The sequence below is a fragment of the Lacerta agilis genome, chromosome 8 (genome assembly GCF_009819535.1).
Source record: "Lacerta agilis isolate rLacAgi1 chromosome 8, rLacAgi1.pri, whole genome shotgun sequence".
In the NCBI taxonomy this organism is placed as follows: Eukaryota; Metazoa; Chordata; class Lepidosauria; order Squamata; family Lacertidae; genus Lacerta; species Lacerta agilis.
Window position 1 is genome coordinate 30274828 of NC_046319.1, and position 20610 is coordinate 30295437.

The 20610-nt window shown below is 45.3% G+C and overlaps 1 protein-coding gene across 3 annotated transcripts in view; it reads right to left on the reverse strand.

Moving 5' to 3' along the window:
• The window catches only part of ZNF423 (zinc finger protein 423), a 302228-nt gene that overhangs the window by 115321 nt on the left and 166297 nt on the right, over positions 1-20610 (reverse strand). For all 3 annotated transcript variants that reach the window (XM_033156747.1, XM_033156744.1, XM_033156746.1), the window contains 2 exons: positions 12688-15911; positions 2062-2146 (listed from right to left, as the gene is read on the reverse strand). In XM_033156747.1, coding sequence (XP_033012638.1) covers positions 2062-2146; positions 12688-15911 — 3309 coding nt within the window. The remainder of the gene's footprint in view (positions 1-2061; positions 2147-12687; positions 15912-20610) is intronic.

The following is a 20610-nucleotide window of genomic DNA, read 5'->3' on the forward strand; positions in this document are numbered from 1 at the left end:
GAGTGACAGTACCTATTTTTCTTCCGGAAAAAAAAGGTTTTCCTCTAATCTTCAGTGTCAGCGTTTCAAATCCTCCCTTCAACATTTGTGCATAATTCCCATTAATGATAATGGGCGCTCCATACGTGGAAGAATACTTCCTTTAAATGCTAAATTGTTCAAGGGAAATCATTATGATTATCAGAGATGGATGTCGCACGCGAACACATAAAGAACACTGTAGGGCCCTTGAAGGATCTTCAACGACATACGTCTGGAGTGGCATGTGTAAGGAACTCCTCTGTGGTCTATGCATCAAAATAAACTAAGCTCTTGAGCCTTCACATATATTTATAACATCTGTGCAGATAGAAGAAGTAGTTCTTCGCATTTTTCAGAAAAGGGGGGGGGGAGAAAGTCAGCCCTTACAGCTGCAGCAGAAATACAGCCCTTTTGATTGCAGTAACATTTTTTTTACTAGATCTCATTCCCATTATGACCAGGCTTGAAAACAAAAAAAGGCCCAGGGCTCAGAAAACAGGGACACACACACACATTTCAAAAATCTAAGGTGCTTAGGCAAATATATATATATATATATATATATATATATATATATATATATATATATATATATACACACACACACACACACACACACACACACACAGCACCCTGAAAGTATTTTTAAAAAAGGTTGGCTAGAATAAAACTTCTTAGGCATTTTGTTTTGACAATGTGCCTCAGAAATTCACCACTTTTAAGCTATGGAAATGTGAGCAAATCAATGTCATGACACACAAAACTGAAGCGTAATTGCTTCTAAGTGGTTGACAACCAGCAAGCACTTTCCGTAGCCCCCCCTCCCCCTTTCCCAGATAAAACTGAAAATGTATGGCATAAAGTGGAAGCTCTTGTCAAAAGTTTCATTTTAACATGAGCAAAAATGGGGCAGGAAAGCAACAACGTGGCATTGAGACATTTTAAGCGGCTTTTGAAATGAGGAGAATTGCTGCCTTCTGAAAACCAGGCGATACTTAAACATTGTCAGTGGGAGACTCTTAAAGGCAAGAAGAACAACTGTTTGAAACACTTATCCCAAGTGGCAAAATTTAAGATTGGGAAAGAGGAAGGAAGATAAAATGGATATATATAATGGCATGAGCCTGCAACATAGTTTTCAAATTCCTGGAACCTCGAGAAACAAAAGCTTGTGGGGGAGAGATAATTATCCCGTTTCTTATTTCTGTTTGGATTCTAAGGCAACCTTAAATTCTTGTGCGGACCATCAGACTTATCTAGTGGTTTAACAAACACATGTACTAGGGCCAGAATCAAACATTAACACAAAACCATGTTTTGTTTAGCCATATTCTGGTTTCTTTTAATACCTTACCCAACCCTGTCCACAAACCACAGTTTGATTGGGAACAGGAAACCAAGATCTGAGAGCATAGTCTGAAATGGGTTTATGCTAAACCAATTCACAGACAAGCGACAAACATCAATTTTGGCCACTGCTTTCCCTCCAGAGGGTGCTGGTGTGTGATGGAGATGGAGCGAACTTAGGAACCAGGCAGATGCAAAGCAAAAGCTAACAAGCAGCTCTAAAGCATGTTTTCCTTACAATACATCTGGAAGCTCCAACTATGGTGTGAGCCTTTCAATATGGTTAGCACAAACCATTGTTGCTCATTACATGTGAACCCAGGCTAGAAAGGATGAAGGCAAAACTCAACACACAGCCCAAACTCTCCACATCTCCCTGGTGAGCATAGCCTCACATTTTTAAAACTACCCATACAAACCATGTGGCCTCAACAGGTGTCCTGTGTGTGTTTTTTCATCCAAGTGCTGCAATGTTGACATGGGAAGTAACTGCAATACTCCTGGCTGGTGCAGCATGGGGGCCAAACCAAGCAGAATTGGCAACCACAGTCCATATTAATCAACCCTGGGGCTGTTTGCATTTATTGCAGCAGTGTTTGCGGAACACCATCACAAAATATAAAATAACTGAACAGAGAAGTCAACATCAAACATTAAGTGGCCTATGAGCAACAAAGCTGAAAGGGTTCTTACCAATCATATGATTTGCAACATGGATCTGTATCTCTCTTTCATTCTCAAAGGTCATCTGACACTTGATGCACTGATAGGTCTTTTTCTGTTTAAACAAACAAAAAGAGAAAAGGTAAGAGAGCTTTGTAGGCAGCAGAAAGCAAAATCACACCTCATACCACCTTCTGTGTTTTAATAAGATCAGAGTTTAAGAATGATGCAACAAGCAATGGGAAGATGGCTTGGCTACTGGAACTTGGACAAATCCCCTTGCCCCAATTGGCTCTACAAAGGGCACTTTGTATATGTGTGTTGCAAGATGTTTGCAGCCATGTTGTGTGTAAAAGCAGACTACCAGGTTTCCTTGCTACCAACCAAAATGCCTGCAATATGGTTTTCTCCATGAAACATCACTGTCCTTGTGGTACGACCAAAGACCAGAGGTAAATAGCCATTTTTGCACTTCTTTTTATTACTGTCATTGTCGTTAAACAAGGGACAGAAACTGAAGAGACTGGTAAAGCAACGAAGAATTCTGCGACAGCAAAATAAATGAACATTTTAAGCTTGCATAAATAGAGCCCACTACCTGAGAGGCATTATGTGTTGTGCTCAGCCAGCAGGTATGCATATGTATATACGTGTGTGTATGTATTTATGGAGAGAGAGAGAGAGAGAGGTTGAACGCTTTTGCAGCTATTCAGATGTAATAAGAGTAAGGACCATGGGTCAGCAGTAGAGCATCAGCTTTGCATGTAGAAGATCCCAGGTTGAATTCCCAGCAGTATCTCCAGGTAGGGCTGGGAGAGACTCCACATCTGAAATCCTGGAGAGCTGCTGCCAGTCAGTGTACACATTACTGAGCCAGATGGGCCAATGGTCTGACACAGTATAAGGCAGCTTCCCATGTTCCAATAAAACCAAGACATTTGTTTAGCATTATTTTCAAAGCTTTATTAATGTTTCAACGTATTAAGAAGCCAAAACAAAAATGTGCCATTGCTGATGGCAACAGAACAATTTTGGTTTAGCGTTATGAACATGAACCTCTCTGGTCTCCCCGTGTACACAGCAACCAAATATGTTTTAGTTGCAAACTATATTTTGCTGTTCTGTCAGATCCCAGAAAACAATAGGCTGCATAAACCACCATTTGCCTGCAAACTAACAAAACAAATCAGGCTGAGCCTTCAATTTGCAACCCTAGCTTCCAAGCAAACAATGGTTTAGCTGAAGCGGCAAACTATAGGGTGCCACTAAAACAGGAATGGAGAAGCAACAGCTAGGAAGAGGAAAGAGAGGAGGGACTATCTCAGCCTGGGGGCACATACTCAAAATGCCCAATTGTGCACAGGTGGGACACATGTAGCCATTCAGATGTTGCTGGACTGGGACTGATGGGACATGAGAGTCCAGCAGCACCTAGAAGGCAACAGATTTCTTGCTATTAGTTTAGCATTACTGAATGCTACCAGTGTACATTCCAATAGGAGAAAAATGGAGCCAGCAAACAACCAGTTTTAAGTGCAATACTAGGAAAAACAAATATTTTAATTGATTGATCATGCACTATTGGTAGCTGAATGCAGAGATTATTTTTTATGGTTTTGTTATAATTCAGAAACGTAGCATTCAAGTTTATTTCCTGGGAGAGGAGTTGCCGGCCGCCACACTTGCACACACTTTAGTGTGGATGTTTAATTGATCGATGTGCTTGCAAAATTCATAAGATGCCTTTTCACAAAGTTTAAGGTGGGGGTCAATAAAGCCACTGTACTAAAAGCAACTTGATTAAAAATTAAATGGAGAATTGGCTAAAAATCAGCAACAATAAAGCAATGCAAATGATGAACAGAAAAAGGCAGAAAAAGCGAATAACTAAGAATGTTTTGTAGATTAAAAAGGTATGATCCATCTATCAGAAAAAAATGATATAATGACACTGGCTGAGGCATGCTTGACGGGGATGCAGCAGTAGGCCTTCCCTAAGCCCATACCTAGACTTTGGAACTCCCTGCCAGTGAAGAGCCATTCGGCTCCCTCTCTCATGGTCTTCCACCACTTTTAAAGTTGCTTTTATCTGCTATAGGCACTGCAAGGACTACAACTGCAGTGAAAGGGGAGGATGTATTGTAAATGTTTTCAAATGAATCAGCCAATAGCCAAGCCAACAGCATGAGTGCTAAGATGGAAAGGCCTCTGTTGTACATACCAACATGCTTCACTTCACAAACAAGAATTTCAGCATGAGATCTGAAGGAGAAGGCAGAACATATGGGGGGAGTGAACATTACAGCACTTTGGGTCTAGGCCAATGGTAGTATTAACAGAGGAGTATAGCAACGTTCATGTTTAGACACAGAGTTGTAGCACCAATTCACCATCTCGGAAGATGGAAATCCAAATGGAGGATGGAGCAAACACCACTCCTGGCTTGCCATTTGAATGACTATGCACCAGAATGTTCAAAGGGCAAATCTGCATTCAAAATGCTGCATAACTGAAAAATTTCTAATGAGGCTGTAATGAATACCCCACTACAAAGGGTGATGGACAAGCAGAAGCCAGAACTAAGTATCAACAGCCCAGCCCTACACATTTGAGTTCAATGGGCTTAATCACTATGATTTTAGTCTTAGACCAGGGAAGGGAACCTGTGTCCCTCCAGATGTTGCTGGACTCCAACCACCTCTCCATCCAATATGGCCAATGGCCAGGGATGATGGGAACTGAAGTCCAGCAACATCTGGAGAGCCACAGATTTCCCCACTCCTGCTTCAGACAGTCAGTATAATCAGATTTATTTATATGTTGCAGTAAAATGTGCTTTTCGAGGAAACAAGACCTCCGGACAAGAAGAGTGTAATTCCAGAAAAAGAGCATGAAAGAAACCTCATTTCACCCATGGACCAGTGCAAAGGAGCATTTGCGGAAATAGAGATATAAATTCCAGAAATCGTGGAAATCTGCAGTGAAACGCGACACTGATTTTCCTTCACCAATTGCTATACACTTCCTATGTCATGCTAATAAGCTTAGCTGCTGAAACAAGGAGATAGCATTAAGAAGCAATTACATGAGCCACTTGTTCTATGGGAGAAGACTGGGTTTGTATTTAAGAGTGGCAAGGTGTGTCTTCTTGGTGATGAGACATGGGGGGGGGGGGAAATCCTAGAGATAATTTATAGGGATTAAAAGTTAAAACAGTTCTGAAGGGAGGAATTCCATTAAATAAACAAAGCCTGTTGCTCTCCCCTCCCCCTTTTTATAGATCAGAACATGGCTAAATCAAATGGCTGGCATGCCTGCTGCTTACGAACAATGCCAAGGAAAATACCAGATGTAAACTGCAGTAATTCACATATGGATGACAAAAGCAGCAGAGCAGCAGGACGCTCGCAGAAGGGTACAAAATTCACCTGCTTTGGCCCTGTTGCCCAGCCCCAGTCATATCCTGGGTATGGACAGCAGAAGGCACACTGAGCCAGCCCCAAAGGGGAGACAGTGCCTCTACCCTTCAAGACAACCTCCTATTCCATGACAAAATTTGTTATGTGTTCACTTCGGCCTTCCCCGAATCCAGATATTTTTGGACTCCCAACTCCCACCAACTACAGCCAGCATGGTCAATAGGAAAGGACTATGGAAGCTGGTGCCCAAAACATCTGGAGGGTACCAGGTTGCAAGGGGGTTTGTATCCCATTGAAATTAATAGAACTAAGTTAACCACATCCATTAACTTCAATGGCCCATGTTGTAGATCAAGGCTGAATGAGAAAACGGCAACTTGGGCTACCCAGTGAATTTAAAAGCTTAAGTGGGCTTTGAAGAATGGGGGGCTTTCTAGCTCAACCTTTTTAAAAACCTTTTTCTATTTAAACAAAATTTGGCTGTTGTTTTTCATTATAGAAGTATCTTCCCTCATCTGTTCACCCATAATTATTTCTCAATAGACTCCCAGTAACCCATTTTACTTCAGTGTTTACTAGGGCCTTTGGGGGGGCGGGGTTCTCTAAGCCTCGTCTACAGGATTACAGAAGTGCACTTATTAGCAGAGCATTCCTGGCATCTAGAGGATCTTCTATATTCCAAACGTACCTTTCCCTCTTGAGCTAGAGATATCAATACATCCTGGTGCTTACTGAAACATGTACTTCTATTGTTTTCAATGTAAACTCAATGTAGCTTCTCTCTGACTATATATTTTTCTAATCCTCTGCTGTTAGGCTCTGGGTAAAAGGGGGAGGGGGGAAGCAGGGGGAGAGAAGAAGAAAAATCAATAACGGTCCAGAAAGAAAGAAAGAGGAACTGGTCAAGAATTATAGAGTAGTAATGTTGTTTGGACAGCTGCAGGCTGCTCAGTTTGTATTACACACATAAGGCAGGCAGCATAAAAACTGCATTTTACCTGTTGTACTACAAATCAACAAGAGATTACAAAACAGAGAACAGCATGTTGTTCAATTTAGTTTGCCTGGCTATATTTGAGACATCTATTTTTTTTTTAACAAGCTTCTGAAAACTATGGTTCTTTGGAAAGGATATGAGCATTCAGGGGCCTTTTCTGTAATCATGAAAGCTTCTAAATCTATGGGGTTACTTGTGATCAATGAGCTTCAGAAATGCAGTGTGCGTGCATGCATGCGTGAGGAAGAGGGAAAGCATCAAAATGAAAGAGATAAATAATCTATTGAAATTATCCTAAAAGGAAAAATGTGTTCCTGCCTTAATTGCACACCCCGCATCTTTTCATCTGGCATTCATTTGCCTTCAGTTACTCAAACATAAGGCCAACTGTATTCAATGGAACTTACTCACTGCTAAGTGCTTACAGGATTTTCACCTTAGTCCCACTGAAACCAAAGGAGCAAGATGTGAGGCTGAAGTGAAAACCTCTCCAGAAGATTTCTATTCTATTCTATTCTATTCTATTCATTTATCAAAATGTGTATACTGTTTACTAGATCCAAGACCGCTAAGCAGTTTACAGTAGACAGTCTAAAATATTAATTAGTAAAGGTAAAGGTACCCCAACCATTAGGTCCAGTCGCAGACGACTCTGGGGTTGCGGCGCTCATCTCGCTCTATAGGCCAAGGGAGCCGGCGTTTGTCCGCAGACAGCTTCCGGGTCATGTGGCCAGCATGACTAAGCCACTTCTGGCGAACCGGAGCAGCGCACGAAAACGCCATTTACCTTCCCGCCAGAGCGGTACCTATTTATCTGCTTGCACTTTGACGTGCTTTCAAACTGCTAGGCTGGCAGGAGCTGGGACTGAACAACAGGAGCTCACCCTGTTGCGGGGATTCAAACCGCCGACCTTCTGATCGGCAAGCCCTAAGCTCAGTGGTTTAGACCACAGCGCCACCCGCGTGCCACCTAAAATATTAATTAAAAATACCCAAAACAAACGAGCAGACATTAAGAACAAATTACATGAGAATATTATTACATGAGATTAATCTTTTGGGCAGGCAAATTTTGATAACTGGGAAAGAGGAGTGCCTTGCCTTTAAAGAGAAGGTAGTCAGAGGTTTGCCTTCTTCCCCCAACAAACAAAAGCCTTTCTGCCACCTGAAGAGGCAGCTTGGCTGCTCCCAGCCACCACCTGGTACCTGGGACAGGATACCCCTGGGAGAAAGATTACAACATTGCTAAAGCAGCAGCAATGCTTTCTTCTTTCTGCTACTGGTTAAAAAAGGGGAGAGGACTCAGTTATTTCATCTTTAAAAGGCAAGGTGCTCCAAGGAAAATTCTTAAATTCTGCCCACCCTCATAAAATCCACCTACTTTCATGAATGCAAAAAATGATCCTACGAAAATAAGGTCATACTGAGTTGGGAATTTTGTTCAACAGGACCTCCAGGTAACAGGAGCTAGGTGAACTCAGCCTATATTGCCTGTTACTTGTGAATAGGGACATCCTGATTGGACAGGACGTGCACTTCCTGACAGTTATGAAAAGGACTTCTTCCAAAAATACAGCAAGCTGACTTATACCCAAGTCACATCAGTGGACTAAACATCAGAAAAGCTTTCTGACAGTAAGAGCTGTTCAGCAGTGGAGCAGACTCCCAAAATGTGGTGGAACCTCCTTCTTGGATTGGATAGCCATCAGCCATGGATGCTTTAGTTGAGATGCCTGCATTGCAAGGGGTTGGATTAAATGACCCTACGGGCCCCTTCCAACTCTACAATTCTATGATTCTTTAAAGGGGGTGTTTTAAATGTATAGTGTGCAAACAGGAATGATGAGAGATTTAGACCGGGGGGCATGGCCAGGACTGTGAATAGAGAGGGGGCAATATGCCCCCTGACATTTAAAACTGAAGCCTTCCAAAAAGAAGGGGCATCGCAAAAAGGCTGGGGGCAGAGGCCGCTCACTGAAATTCAAGTGTTGTTGCTAAGGGAGGACTCTACACATGAGCCATGGCTCCTCCCCAGGGAGATGGGTCTTGCTTATGTCCTGTCACATGTCAAGGATGACAGCGCCTGTGGATATAGGGCAGAACTCAGACCTAGAGCAATTTTAGGTCCAATTGATAAGTCCACAGAGAACACCAAGGGGGCAGATAAATAGGGCAAAGGGCATTGTACGTTTGCATCCATCAGCCTGTTTGCGGGATAGTTATTGTTAACAGGAAGGTAGAATGGCGGATCTGAGGCATTAGCATATATGCCAATCGCAGGCTCCTGTGTAAAGTGTAATTTGGTGCAGGCCTGAATTCTGATTTTTCATTATCTTCTACAAAAGAAATCTGCCCTCTTGGGGCAAGATTCAAAGCATTTACTTTGTTGAAGAACTTAAATTCTCTCCTGAGGGAAGAGGAGGTATAGAAGCTTTGTTGAAGAGACAGAGTTAAAATAGGAGTAAGGAGGACGGCAACCATTTCCATTCACGATAATGGGGGGGGGGAAGAGTGCGTACAGTGAGAGGTTGGAGCATTTTAGCCTCTGTGTGCACAGCCATACAAAATCAGAATTAGCCTGGCATAAAAGAATAGGGCTGTTCTTCAAGAGGAGCGTGAAACACAATGAAGGAGAAAGGCGGCAATGGGGCTAATAAGGAGTTTTGGATGATGAACTCTCAAGAGGCATCATGCTGAAGGGAGAGGTGTTTCCATTTCGTATTTTATTCTCTGCAGAATTAGATGTATAACACAGCTGGAGGCAGGTCTAGTCACCGATTCGCTTGACCCCAAGGGAGCGAGTATGTAGTTGCAGTGCTAAAGCAGCAAGTGAAACAAAGCAAAGAATCTTTCGCTCGGATTGTTTCAAGCTCCGAGAAATCCTTTGAACCCAACACATTGTCGCAGATCAGCAAGATCTACAAGACAGACTTTTAACAGCTCTATCCAAGCCACGTACAAGATGATGCTTCATCGGGGCAGAGTGGGGCAGGGCTGGTGGACTCCTGGCTCACGTGGAGTGGGGGAGGAGGAACTTCGAATAGCGCCAAGCGAGTCGGGGGTTTTATGCGATGAATCAAAGGTAATTAAAAACGTTTCAGGAGGGGGGCACAAAGGATGTTATACGTGCAGCTGCTTTGCCCGTCAACTGAGAAAAAAGTACCAAGCCTTGCTAGTCCATCTTATTTTATTCGGGACACCCAGAAACGAGCAGCCTTCCAAGCTAGTAGTTTGAAGAAATTATTTCCAAAGGCCACAAACTGCAGACATGAAAAGCTCTCTCAGAAGGTTGCCGATGTGCCGAAATAGCCAAGAATCCTATTAGTACAGATGCCAGTGGCAGACTTATCTGCAGAAACTTATGTAAGAAAGCAGCTGCTGGTTTGATCATGAGGTAGTCTGGGAATAGCTGCTACTTAATCAATGTTTTGTGTAAAGGCAACCGGGGGGTGGGGGAGATCACTTTTTAATACATGCAACATATTGAAGAAAGTTCTTCAAAGATAAAGAGCCTACCTAACTGAACTAAGGGTGTTTTTCCCCCTCTTCCACTGCCCAAAGCAATGTAGGAGCTTTTGTTGAGGGAGGGGGGCAGGATTCTTATCCTGGTTTGTAATTAAGCTGGAGACAGGCATGATAGAGGGTTCTGACTGCATATTTTTTTTAAGTACCAGCCCTGTGTCCTCTCTTCTTCTCCCCCTCTGGAAACATCTCCTACTGCAAAATATAGGACATGGCAGCAGCACTCAGCATGGCTGGGCATCATGCCAGAAGGGCCCACCAGTGCTTGAGGCAAGACCCCCTTGGCTCAGATTCGTCCAGCAGGTAAAGCATGGAGCCACTTTTCTGATCTTCTCACAATGCCCCAAACTGGCACTTGGGCAGGCTATATTGTTTGAGTGTTAAAAGGGGTAGGTTTTCTGCTGGCCACTGTAGTAGAACTGCTTGTGCCAACAGCTGCACCACCACCAAATCTTCTGGTGTTCCAAGGTGTGCCAAGGTACAGGGTGCACTGAGTAGCCCTTTGCTGGGAGGGGGGTAGAGGAGAGGAACACACCTGAAACGGTTTTGCATGGCATATCCCCTCCTAGTGGTGCAGCAGTAAAACTGCTAGCACATTTGCAAAGCTAAGCAGGGTACAGCAGCATGGTTTCCAACTAAATTGCAAGGAGGTTGGACTCTATGATTCGATGATCATCATGGTGCACATTCCCTCACCTCCGCTGAATTCCACTAGCTTCTGTTTGTAGAGGTGGGGAAACAGGCAACAAGGTACCATTGTGATGCGTGTTTTGCAGTTGCTGAAATCACTCAAGAAAAAGAGATGTGTGGTTGATGCTTTTGCCCTCCCCCATCAATCCTCCATAATAGCCTACTTCCACAGCCTAAGGTCTGGAACGTTTCAGTCTCCCTTTAGAGGGCATGGTTGAATAGATGGGAGAAAAAGCATAGAAAGCGAACTTCATATGGAGTCAAACCACTGGTCCATCTAACACACTGATATCTACATTGTCTGGGATCTTAGAAACATTTTTCCAGCCCTATTTGGAGATGGCAAGGACTGCATCTGGGACCCTCTGCATGCAAAGCATGTGTTCTACCACTGAGCTACAGCACCTTCTGGCATTGAGCTGCCATATTCCTCTGTGCAAGGCCCATGCTCAATAGTCACCAACCAAATCCCCTGTCCAACGCCTAAAGAAAGGTTAACGAGTTTTTCTTTTTGAGTCACTTCAAATGCTAGAAAAAGTAGCATGGGGATTAATTTCTGCCTGCGGGGGGTGGGGGGGAGATGCAAAGCATATATTTTCCACTGCTGACATATATAGCCAAGCAAGTTGCCATGTCTATGAGCTGGCCTATGAACGTCCCAATGGAGTAAAGCACACTCATATTAGTCATATATTCCCAATCCTATGAGGGGTAGGTTATGGCCCCTTCCAAAAATGCTGTCCACATCAGACACAACAACTAGGTGGTGTTTTCATTGCCTGCCATCTGTGCAAAGCCTACTAGCATGCTCTGGAGAGCTCTAGGAAGCCACCTTGTGTGCCATGATCATGCCTAGCATAGCAAAAGGGCTAGAATATGTATTATGTATGTGTATTGCATTTATATCGCACCTTTCCTCCAAGAAGAACAAGGCGGCATACAATGTATGTCCCCCTCCCATTTTATCCTCACAATAACCCTGAGACAGATCAGGCTGAGAGCGAATGACTGTCTGAAGGTCACATGGTGAGCTTCATATCCGAATGGAGATTTGAACCACTGGTCTCCCAAGTCCTAGTCTAGCCATGCTCTAGCCATTGCACCACACAGGTTCTCTGTCATCTGAAGTGGCCTCTGAGGGTGGTGTCACTTCACAAGGCTCTGAATCAGACACATGCAAGGAAGTCTTTTAGGAAGCTATTTCTAGCTGCTATGGTCCACACTGGAGTTTGGGCAGAGACGATCGGGTGCATTCCACACTCCGCCAAAACTTTGCTTTGTGGAGTCGCTCGCCTGTGAGGCGCACTTTCCCACTCTTCAGTGGCGGAACGCAGACAGAATGGCCAGTATGAAGCAGTATCCAAGCAGTGCCCAATCAATTTTTATATGAGAGTTTAAGTGAAATGACAGAATTTGCAACTAGAATTTATTTATTGATGCTTTTATCTACCTTTCTAACCTGCTCAGGGCAGTTAGCAGCAATTACTGGAACTCCATCTAAAATTGCTTTAAAAAGGAACGATGCTTACCATGAGTCTTTTATGGATATAATGCTACTGCTAACCTAACTATCACAACTGTGCTTGCCACTCTGTGAATGAACCAGTAGCTAAATGAGGTAGTTTTGACAGCAGAACCCTATCACTCTGAAGCAAACAACAACAACAACAACAACAACAACAACAACAACAACCAAGAATACCATTTTTTTCTAAAAACAATAAAGTAATGTTATATTTTTATACTTGGGGGGGGGGGGAATATCACCTGTGCTTTGTAGTTAATTATTGTATAGCAAATGTTTGCTGAGTTCCAACACTGATATGGAACTCCTGTATAAGCAGAGGATCCCTTATTCCCTCCTGAGCATGGGAGAGCCAGAACACACAGAGGGAGTTTTCAATACTAAACAGAATGGAAATTTCAAGTGCACATTGGAGCCCTATGTGCAATGTGAATTTCTGAAGTCAGTATCTATTCTTCTTACTATTGTTCATTATAGTAAAGCTAACCTGTGGCAGTACTTACTCTGGGAACAGGGGATGTCTGGGTACCCTTCTTCTGGCCACTGGTCTCAGGCGTCAGGTCTCGGTGGTCCACCTGAAGGTGGCTTTCTAAGTCTTCGGCACTTTCAAATTTGACACTACACTCCGGGCACCTCAGGCTACCACAAGGTCTTTCGCTAACTTCCGGCGGGGTCATGCCCATGGACTGTCCATTGGTGCTCCTGGTCATGCATCCAGCACACAGGCCATATGGCAGACCGTTAACATCCAGCTTCACCAAGTCTTGCTTGTTCCTGAAGTCCTTCAAGCACAGAGCACACTTGTAGAATTTCTGCAAGGCCTGGCCGTTGGGAGAAGACGCCGCAGAGTTCCCTGCCAATTTTTGCATATGGAATGTTCCGTGGATTTTCAGCTCAAGAGTCGAGGTGACCGTCTGCATGCAGACAACACAGCGGAATCCGGTGAGTGAGTTTCTGAGGTCGGGGTGCATCTGGCAGTGCTCAATGAACTCCTCTTCGCTCTGCAGGGGCATTTTGCAGATCCGGCACGTCCCTGTATCCAAGCTCTTGCTGTGAGTTACTTTGTGCTCCGTCAGGGTCAGGAGGGATGGGAAGCGTTCCCCGCAAATGGGGCACATGTAATGCTTTGCTGGGCCTCGGTGGGTCTGCATGTGCTCCCGGAGGCCGTTCTCCGAGAAAAAGGTCCTTGAGCAGATGTTGCACTTGTGGCTCCCTTTGATGAACTCTGCTTTCTTCCTGGAACAGTCGTCCTCCCCAGGCCTGATGTTATGGTCCCTCAGGCGGTGGTTCTGCAAAAGCACCTCCATTGTATAAGCTGCCCCACAGATATCGCAGCCGTACATGGGCTCCGAAGCATCCACGTCATCCTCACTAGCTTCGTGGCTGTTTGAAGTGTCTGGATTTTTCATCAACATGTTCTGGATATCGGCAGATTCTGCCTTCTTGCTAGCCGGCACGGTGCCATTGGCTGTTCCGTTCTCAGTGCTGGCATCAAAGACACAGTGCTTCTCCCGCAAATGTTTTTCAAGCAAGATGATGGCATGGAAAGCTTTGCTGCAGAACTTGCAGTTGTACTTTTTGCTGTGGGTCGTGATGTGGCACTGCAGCTCCACTTCGGTGCTAAACGTCTCTCCGCAGAAGATGCACTTGTGGGACTTTGCAGGGTTGCCCAGGTGGCTGTGCTTCACGTGGATCTGGAGGTCCACCTCCTTCCGAAAATCCCAGTTGCAGGCTGTACACCGATACATCTTTTTCTCATTGCTGTGCTTCACTGCCAGGTGCACTTGGATAGATACCTTGGAGTCAAAAACCTCTTGGCAAAGGGTGCAGTGATACAACACAAAAGTATGCATGTCCAGCAAATGTTTCTGCAGATCGTCCACGGATGAAAACTGCTTGTCACAGCTCTCACAGACATAATGAGTTGAGGTTGTCATGTAGTGGACAGTGAGGTGCTGCAGGAGAGATTCCTGGGAATCAAAGTCTTCTTTGCACTGAGGGCACGACTGCTTCCTTAACAACAACTCCAGATGCAACTTCAAATGAGTCTGGAAGCTTTCAAAGCTGGAGAACTTCAGTTCGCACTGGTTACACGGGTACTCGCCGTTCGAAACTGAATTGACGCTGGCAGAAAGACGCTGCCTTTTGGGGGAAGACACTTCAACATCAGAAGAAACTGGACTCTGCTCACCTTTGGACTTTTTGTTGTGTGCCAGTGGAATGTTCTTATGGTTTTCTTTGATGTGTTTCGTTAGCTTGAGAATAGAGCCAAAAATGGGTGAGTTTGTGCAATAAGGGCAGGAATATACCTCCATAAAAGACTGTGATGGCTGAACAACAGGGGAATCCAGTTTGGAGTTTCCTATGTTGCAGTGAGTTTGCTGGATGTGCTCAGTCAGAGAGGCTTCGGTCAAAAAGCCCATGGAGCACTGGTTGCAAAAGAAGGCGTTGTTGCCGTCTTGAGTTGTGGCTCCCGGCCCGCAGTGAGCAATACGGATGTGTTCCTGCAGGCTGTTGATGTCCGCAAACATCTCTGGACAATAGTTGCAGTGGAAGGCCGAAATGTTGCTGAACTGCATCATGGGATATGCGTGGTTTTTATGCACCTTCCTCACGTGTTCGTTCAGGTTATACAACGTGGGCATGGATTCAAGGCAAATCTGGCACGTGTGGCTTTGCTGAGGTTTGTCCACATGGATGGTTTTCAGGTGGATCTCCAAGACGGCGAGGCTATTGAAATCGCGCTTGGTGCAGTACGGGCAGCTGTAGGAGACTTTCGACCAGGACTGGCCCTCTTCTCTCTCCAGGGACCTCATCTTCTTTTGCCCTCTCAAGGGTTTCAGAGTCGAGTCGGGAGTGGAGCCCCGCTCCACCGAAGCGCTGGAATCCGGCGTGGCGCTGCTCATGGAGGCCACGCTTCCCAAGACGGGGTCGGGGCTGATGCTGTGGTTGCTGGAATCAGGCTGCCGGTGGCTATCCAAGTGGCAATAGACCTCCTCCACCGAAGAGAACTGCTCTGGGCACATGGGGCACTTGTGTTTCTTGTTGGCGTGGGCTTGGTGGATGTGGGATAGCAGGGAGTTCTCGTCAGCAAACACCTCAGGGCAATGGATGCACTGCAGGTCGGCCTTCTCGGAGAGCTGTGGGTGGCGCGTCATGACGTGCTTCTCCAGCTCCTCGGTCTGGCTGAAGGTCTCCTCGCAGTAGTCGCACATGAAGTCGTCCTTCTTGCCGTCCTTCTCGCTCTTGGCCAGGTGCTCCTTGTTCTTCTTGTGGGCCTGCATGTGGCTCTGCAGGGAGCTGGTGGAGGAGAAGCCCCGCTTGCAGACGGTGCACTTGAAGGGCTTGCTGGAGCTGTGTGTCTTCAAGTGGATCTTGAGGTGGTCGCTGCGAGAGAAGGCCGCCTCGCACTCGTGGCAGTGGTACTTCTTGTCCCCCGTGTGCAGCTTGATGTGCCGGTCCCTGCTCCTCTTGTGCTTGAAAAGCCGGCTGCAGTAGGTGCATTTGAAAGGTAGCTTGTCGCTGTGGATCTGCTCGTGCCTTTTAAGGTAGCTCAGGCGAATGAAGGACTTATCGCAAAACTGACAGGGATACGGCAGGCCGGTCCCCCCTTCCTCCTCCCCGATGCCGAGATCACACCCATCTCCTATCATCTGAGTGGGTGATGCAACGTCTTTGCTGGAGGGAGATGAAGCCACCCAGGAGAGTTGTGGGTCGTCATCGCCATCTGTAATGGGAAAGCAGAAAGGAGATTAAAAACAATTCCCAGTGCATCTGTGAAAATAGGGACAAAGCCGTTCAACAACACTATGGCCCTTCTGCTACTACAGCGTTTAAAAGAGAGAGGAAGAAAGCAGAAGAGGAAAAGATTCAATTGCAGAACAAAAACAAAACTGAAAGAACCAATGCACGCCGCAAATGCCTCCTGAATCTTAACAGGATGTTGGAGCAAAAGAGAAAATGCAGATTAAGTCTGCTGCACAAATCTATTCTTTTAAAAGTAAAATAAAGAAATATGCCAAATGCAGAGCATCCGTTATTAATGTTAAGCAATTTCTCCTTCCTCCACCCCCCCTCGCAAGTCCCCCAAGCAGGTTTAACACCTGTCTACTGTATTGCCAAGCAATAAACAGCGAGTCAAGAAAACAAAGCGCAACATGCCTCAGAGCGATACAAACATTTCTAAGAGCTGCTGCGTTAAGTGCTTGTACGTGAGCATTTTTCAACACATACTTGTCGGAACGGTTTTCAAATAATACGGCCTGAGAAAAAAAATCCGTTCCGGCCCTGCCTCAAAATTGGAAAGGCTGCACGGGAGCGGTTACAACCAGAGAATCTCCCTTTCTCAAACACACACACACACACACACACACACAGAGAGAGAGAGAGAGAGAGAGAGAGAGAGAGAGAGAGAGAGAGAGAGAGAATCATTCAATAGTATTGTGACATAAACAAGATGGATTTCCCCAAAGCCCACTTGCACCTGAAACAAAACTGAAATCAATGGTCAGAGGCTGGAAAAGGCAAGGTGTCAGGTGCCTTTTAAACCACCAATTAAAAACAAAAGGCACCCCCTCCTCGCCGGGGCTCGTCATGCAGGATGGGCAGCATTCTGCACTGCGCACCCAACTCTAAAGGTGCTTCCATGCAGTCAGAGTCAGCCTGGCTCTGCTGCCGATTTCATGCCATGTGTGTGCCTGCCAACTCTGCAGCAAGACGGAAGATACTTTGTTGGCAGCAGGGAAAGGAAAGCAGTTCCACGTCGTAGCTCAGAGCCTCTGGGCCTGGCAGTGCCACGGCTTTGGAGGGGGGCACCTCCACCATATTGTGGGGAGATGGGGGTTGAGCTATTGGTTTTGCCAATTTCCGATTTGCAAATATCTTTTTTTCCCCTTGCACACGCACACAGTTCAACTCAAAGCGCCAGGAATAAAAGATTGATTTTCTTACACAGCTGCTTTTCCCTACAAATTCATTGCAGCTGTTTTGATCCCTCTTCATTTTCACATCTTCCACAAATGCAAACACGAACGGTAACAGCTGCTGGTCTTTCCACACCTTTCTGTGAGCTTCTACTGGTGTGGCCCCCAATTTAGTGCTAACACTCAGCCGCTTGTAGTTGACCCCAGTGCTACTGAACTTTTCCAGCCACTTGGTATACTTTGCTTGTTTCTTAGTCCAGAACTTTTTTGGAGAGTTGAACAGAACTCTGATCTGCTAGTAGCTCCCTTACCTCTACAAGTAGGTTGCCCCTCCTCTACCATGCAAAGAGTGCACCTAAGTCCTCTGCAAATGGGTCCAAGGAAGAGTCTGGAAGGACCTAGTGCCACGGCACTGCTGAAGCTAAGCAGGTTTCGACCTGGTCAGCCCTGGGATGGGAAGCAACTAAGGGCATCCCTTTCCATAAAATGCAACATTTTAAATGATGAAAAATAAAAAGGTTGCACCCTCCAACATGGCTACTTGGGCCTCACCAAAAACCCCAGTACCAATAAAAAGGTTTGTGCGTGCTAATACAGTCATACCTCGTGTTGCGTACGCTCCATGTTGAATATGTTTGGGTTACACACCTCCACGACCTGGAAGTCTTCCATGGAGAGCACACAACGCGCGGGTGCACAGAAGCGTTCTGCGCACTTCGCACATGCACAGAATTGCAAAAACTCTCAAACTTCCAGGTTTTTTCTTTTCTTTTTTTGTTTGTTCGTGTTAAGTACGCCCGGGTTACGTGGCGCGACCCGGAACAGATCATGTACGTAACACGGGGTACCACTGTAATGTGTGTGCACAGGTGCAAATTTAGAAATCATCTTTGCAGTCTTAAAATAACTACAGTAAAACTCCCCCTTAGCAAGGAAGACTGAAACCAGGTGACTTGTCTGGCTACTTGGTCTGTTATCCAAGTACTGTGGATGGGCAACTTCAAGGTCCCCCATGCTTCTCTCTCATAAAAGTTACTAGCCAGTTGAATAAATGAATGAATAAATGCACCTGCAGGGGGCTGGGAAAGGAGGGATAGAGGGTTCCCTCCTTCCTCTGCAGCCTGTAGAGTACCTACCATGAGTGCAGAAGAGGATCAAAGCACCCACCTGTGATTCGATGCCCATACACAAAATCCCTTATCACCATCTACCAGGCTACTATTGAAAGGCAAGGCTGATAATATATATTTCATATCTCAGACAGCTCGTATGCTTAATTATCTGAGGACCCTTTCTGTTTTGTGCACCCCCCTCAGATATTTACTAAAATAATTTTACTCTAGATTTCTTGTTAATCTAATCACATTCGGTATGACAGGGAGGCCTATCAACTACTGCCCTTGTCTGGCATCTTTGGTCTTCACTGAAGATTAAGGCCTAGCCCTATTACCTAAACCTTGGGCTTGCACTTAACATTAGTCTAATCTTTTTCCAACTTTATTACAAAAAAATTTGTTTCATTTTAGTCCGCCCTACCTCCTTTTCACTTGAATCCTTTTTTACCACCAGTACCTATTGTAAACTGCTTCAGGCTCCATCAGAAAGCTGTATAACATGGTTTGGCTTGGGTTGTTTTTTTATGAAGCAAATGAAGAATAAGGTGCACTCTCTCGCGCGTGTGCGCCATAAAAAGATCTGGTAAGTATTCAATAGAATAATTTTATTTTTTTTACTTTTGAAATTCATTACCTACCTCCACCCCACCCCCACCCTCAGCCTACGATCATACCTTGTGCAGATGAGAAATTAAACCTAACTCTGCAGATTGTAAATCAACGGCACTCCCCATAATGAGCAAGTTTTAAGCCTTGCCCTGGACAGCCTCTGTCTCGCTCTCACGCCAGCTACAATCACAGGGGGCCTTTCTCACCAAGCAAGAAAGGGGGAGGCTGCCTCTCCACCCCCCCCCCCAAGGACTTGAATTAATGGGCTCTTCTGACTGGAAGGATTCAGCTGGCTGCTTGCTCCCTGGATTACATTCAGCAGGGAAGGACCAGCAAACCACTGCACACACTAATTCCCAGCTCATGCCAGCTGGGCTCCTCAAGGGGGATGCAGGCAAACGGGGGGAGGGGGGACCAGGGAGGCACAAGGGGGCTTTTAAACTAGGGCAGCAAATGATGAATTGGCTCTCAATGTGTTTCCGTATTTTCAAAATATTACACCACCATAATATTATTAGAACAACAGGAGTCCATCGAGCCATCACTTTAAAAATACAAGAACTGCAAGAACTGAGGGCTGTACATTTGCAAAACACTTTAAAATGCCTTGCTCTTAAAACACAGTGATTGCTTTAAAGTAGCCATGAGTCTGCCAGAGCAATTTTATGCACGTTTACTCAGAAATAAGTCCTATGGGGTTCACTCCCAGGAAAGTGTGCCAAGGACTGCGACCTGCAAGGAGCTGGCCACTGAGGAAACGAAAACTTGTGAGAATTGGGGTTCAGGCACCATGGCTCAGAGCCAACACAGGTGGCTAGCAAAGCAACAGAATCTTCTGATATCGTTGTGTTCTTTTAGGAATTACTCAGGAATAGATTGGCCTCCAATCCATTCTTTAAATGAATAAGAGCCCAATATAAAAATTTGGTAGCAAGACGGTCCCCTTGCATTCCCTCTGCACCATGTTTACAGTCGAGACCAGCTGTTTGCAATGCTTTCAGACTTGGACCCACCTTTAACACCAACCTTCAACTACAGAACCCACTATTAATTTCTTTCTCCTCCTGCTGTATCCTTAAAGAACATCCTAAACAAGGAAAGTAAGACAAATGGCAGTGTACAATCTGCTTTATGTCACTTAAGAGTCTCCAACCAACCAGTTGAATATCAGTGATCTAGAACAGCCCGTTGTCTTCCAGAAGTTAACAGCCACTATACCACAGAGCCTAGGGCTTGCTGATCAGAAGGTCGGCGGTTCAAATCCCTGCGATGGGGTGAGCTCCCATTGCTCAGTCCCTGCTCCTGTCCACCTAGCAGTTCGAAAGCACGTCAAAGTGCAAGTAGATTAATAGGTGCCACTGCGGTGGGAAGGTAAACAGCGTTTCCGTGCACTGCTTTGGTTCACCAGAAGCGGCTTTGTCATGCTGGCCACATGACCCGGAAGCTGTACGCCGGCTCCCTTGGCCAGTAACGCAAGATGAGCACCGCAACCCCAAAGTCGGACACGACTGGACCTAATGGTCAGGGGTCCCTTTACCTTTACCTTTATCCCTGACTATTGGCCATGTTGTATCAAGAAGTTTTTTATGTCTGGTTATGTTTTCATATGGGTGTTGTATTACTATTAATTATTAATACTGATAATTGAGATTGATAATGGAAGGTGCTGATAGGAGTACCTATAACAGGTATTTCTGTACCCTCCTGCAAATAAAATAGCCAGGGAGGTTTACATTTAAAAAAATACAAGATACAACGAAGAGTACAAAATATTGAACAA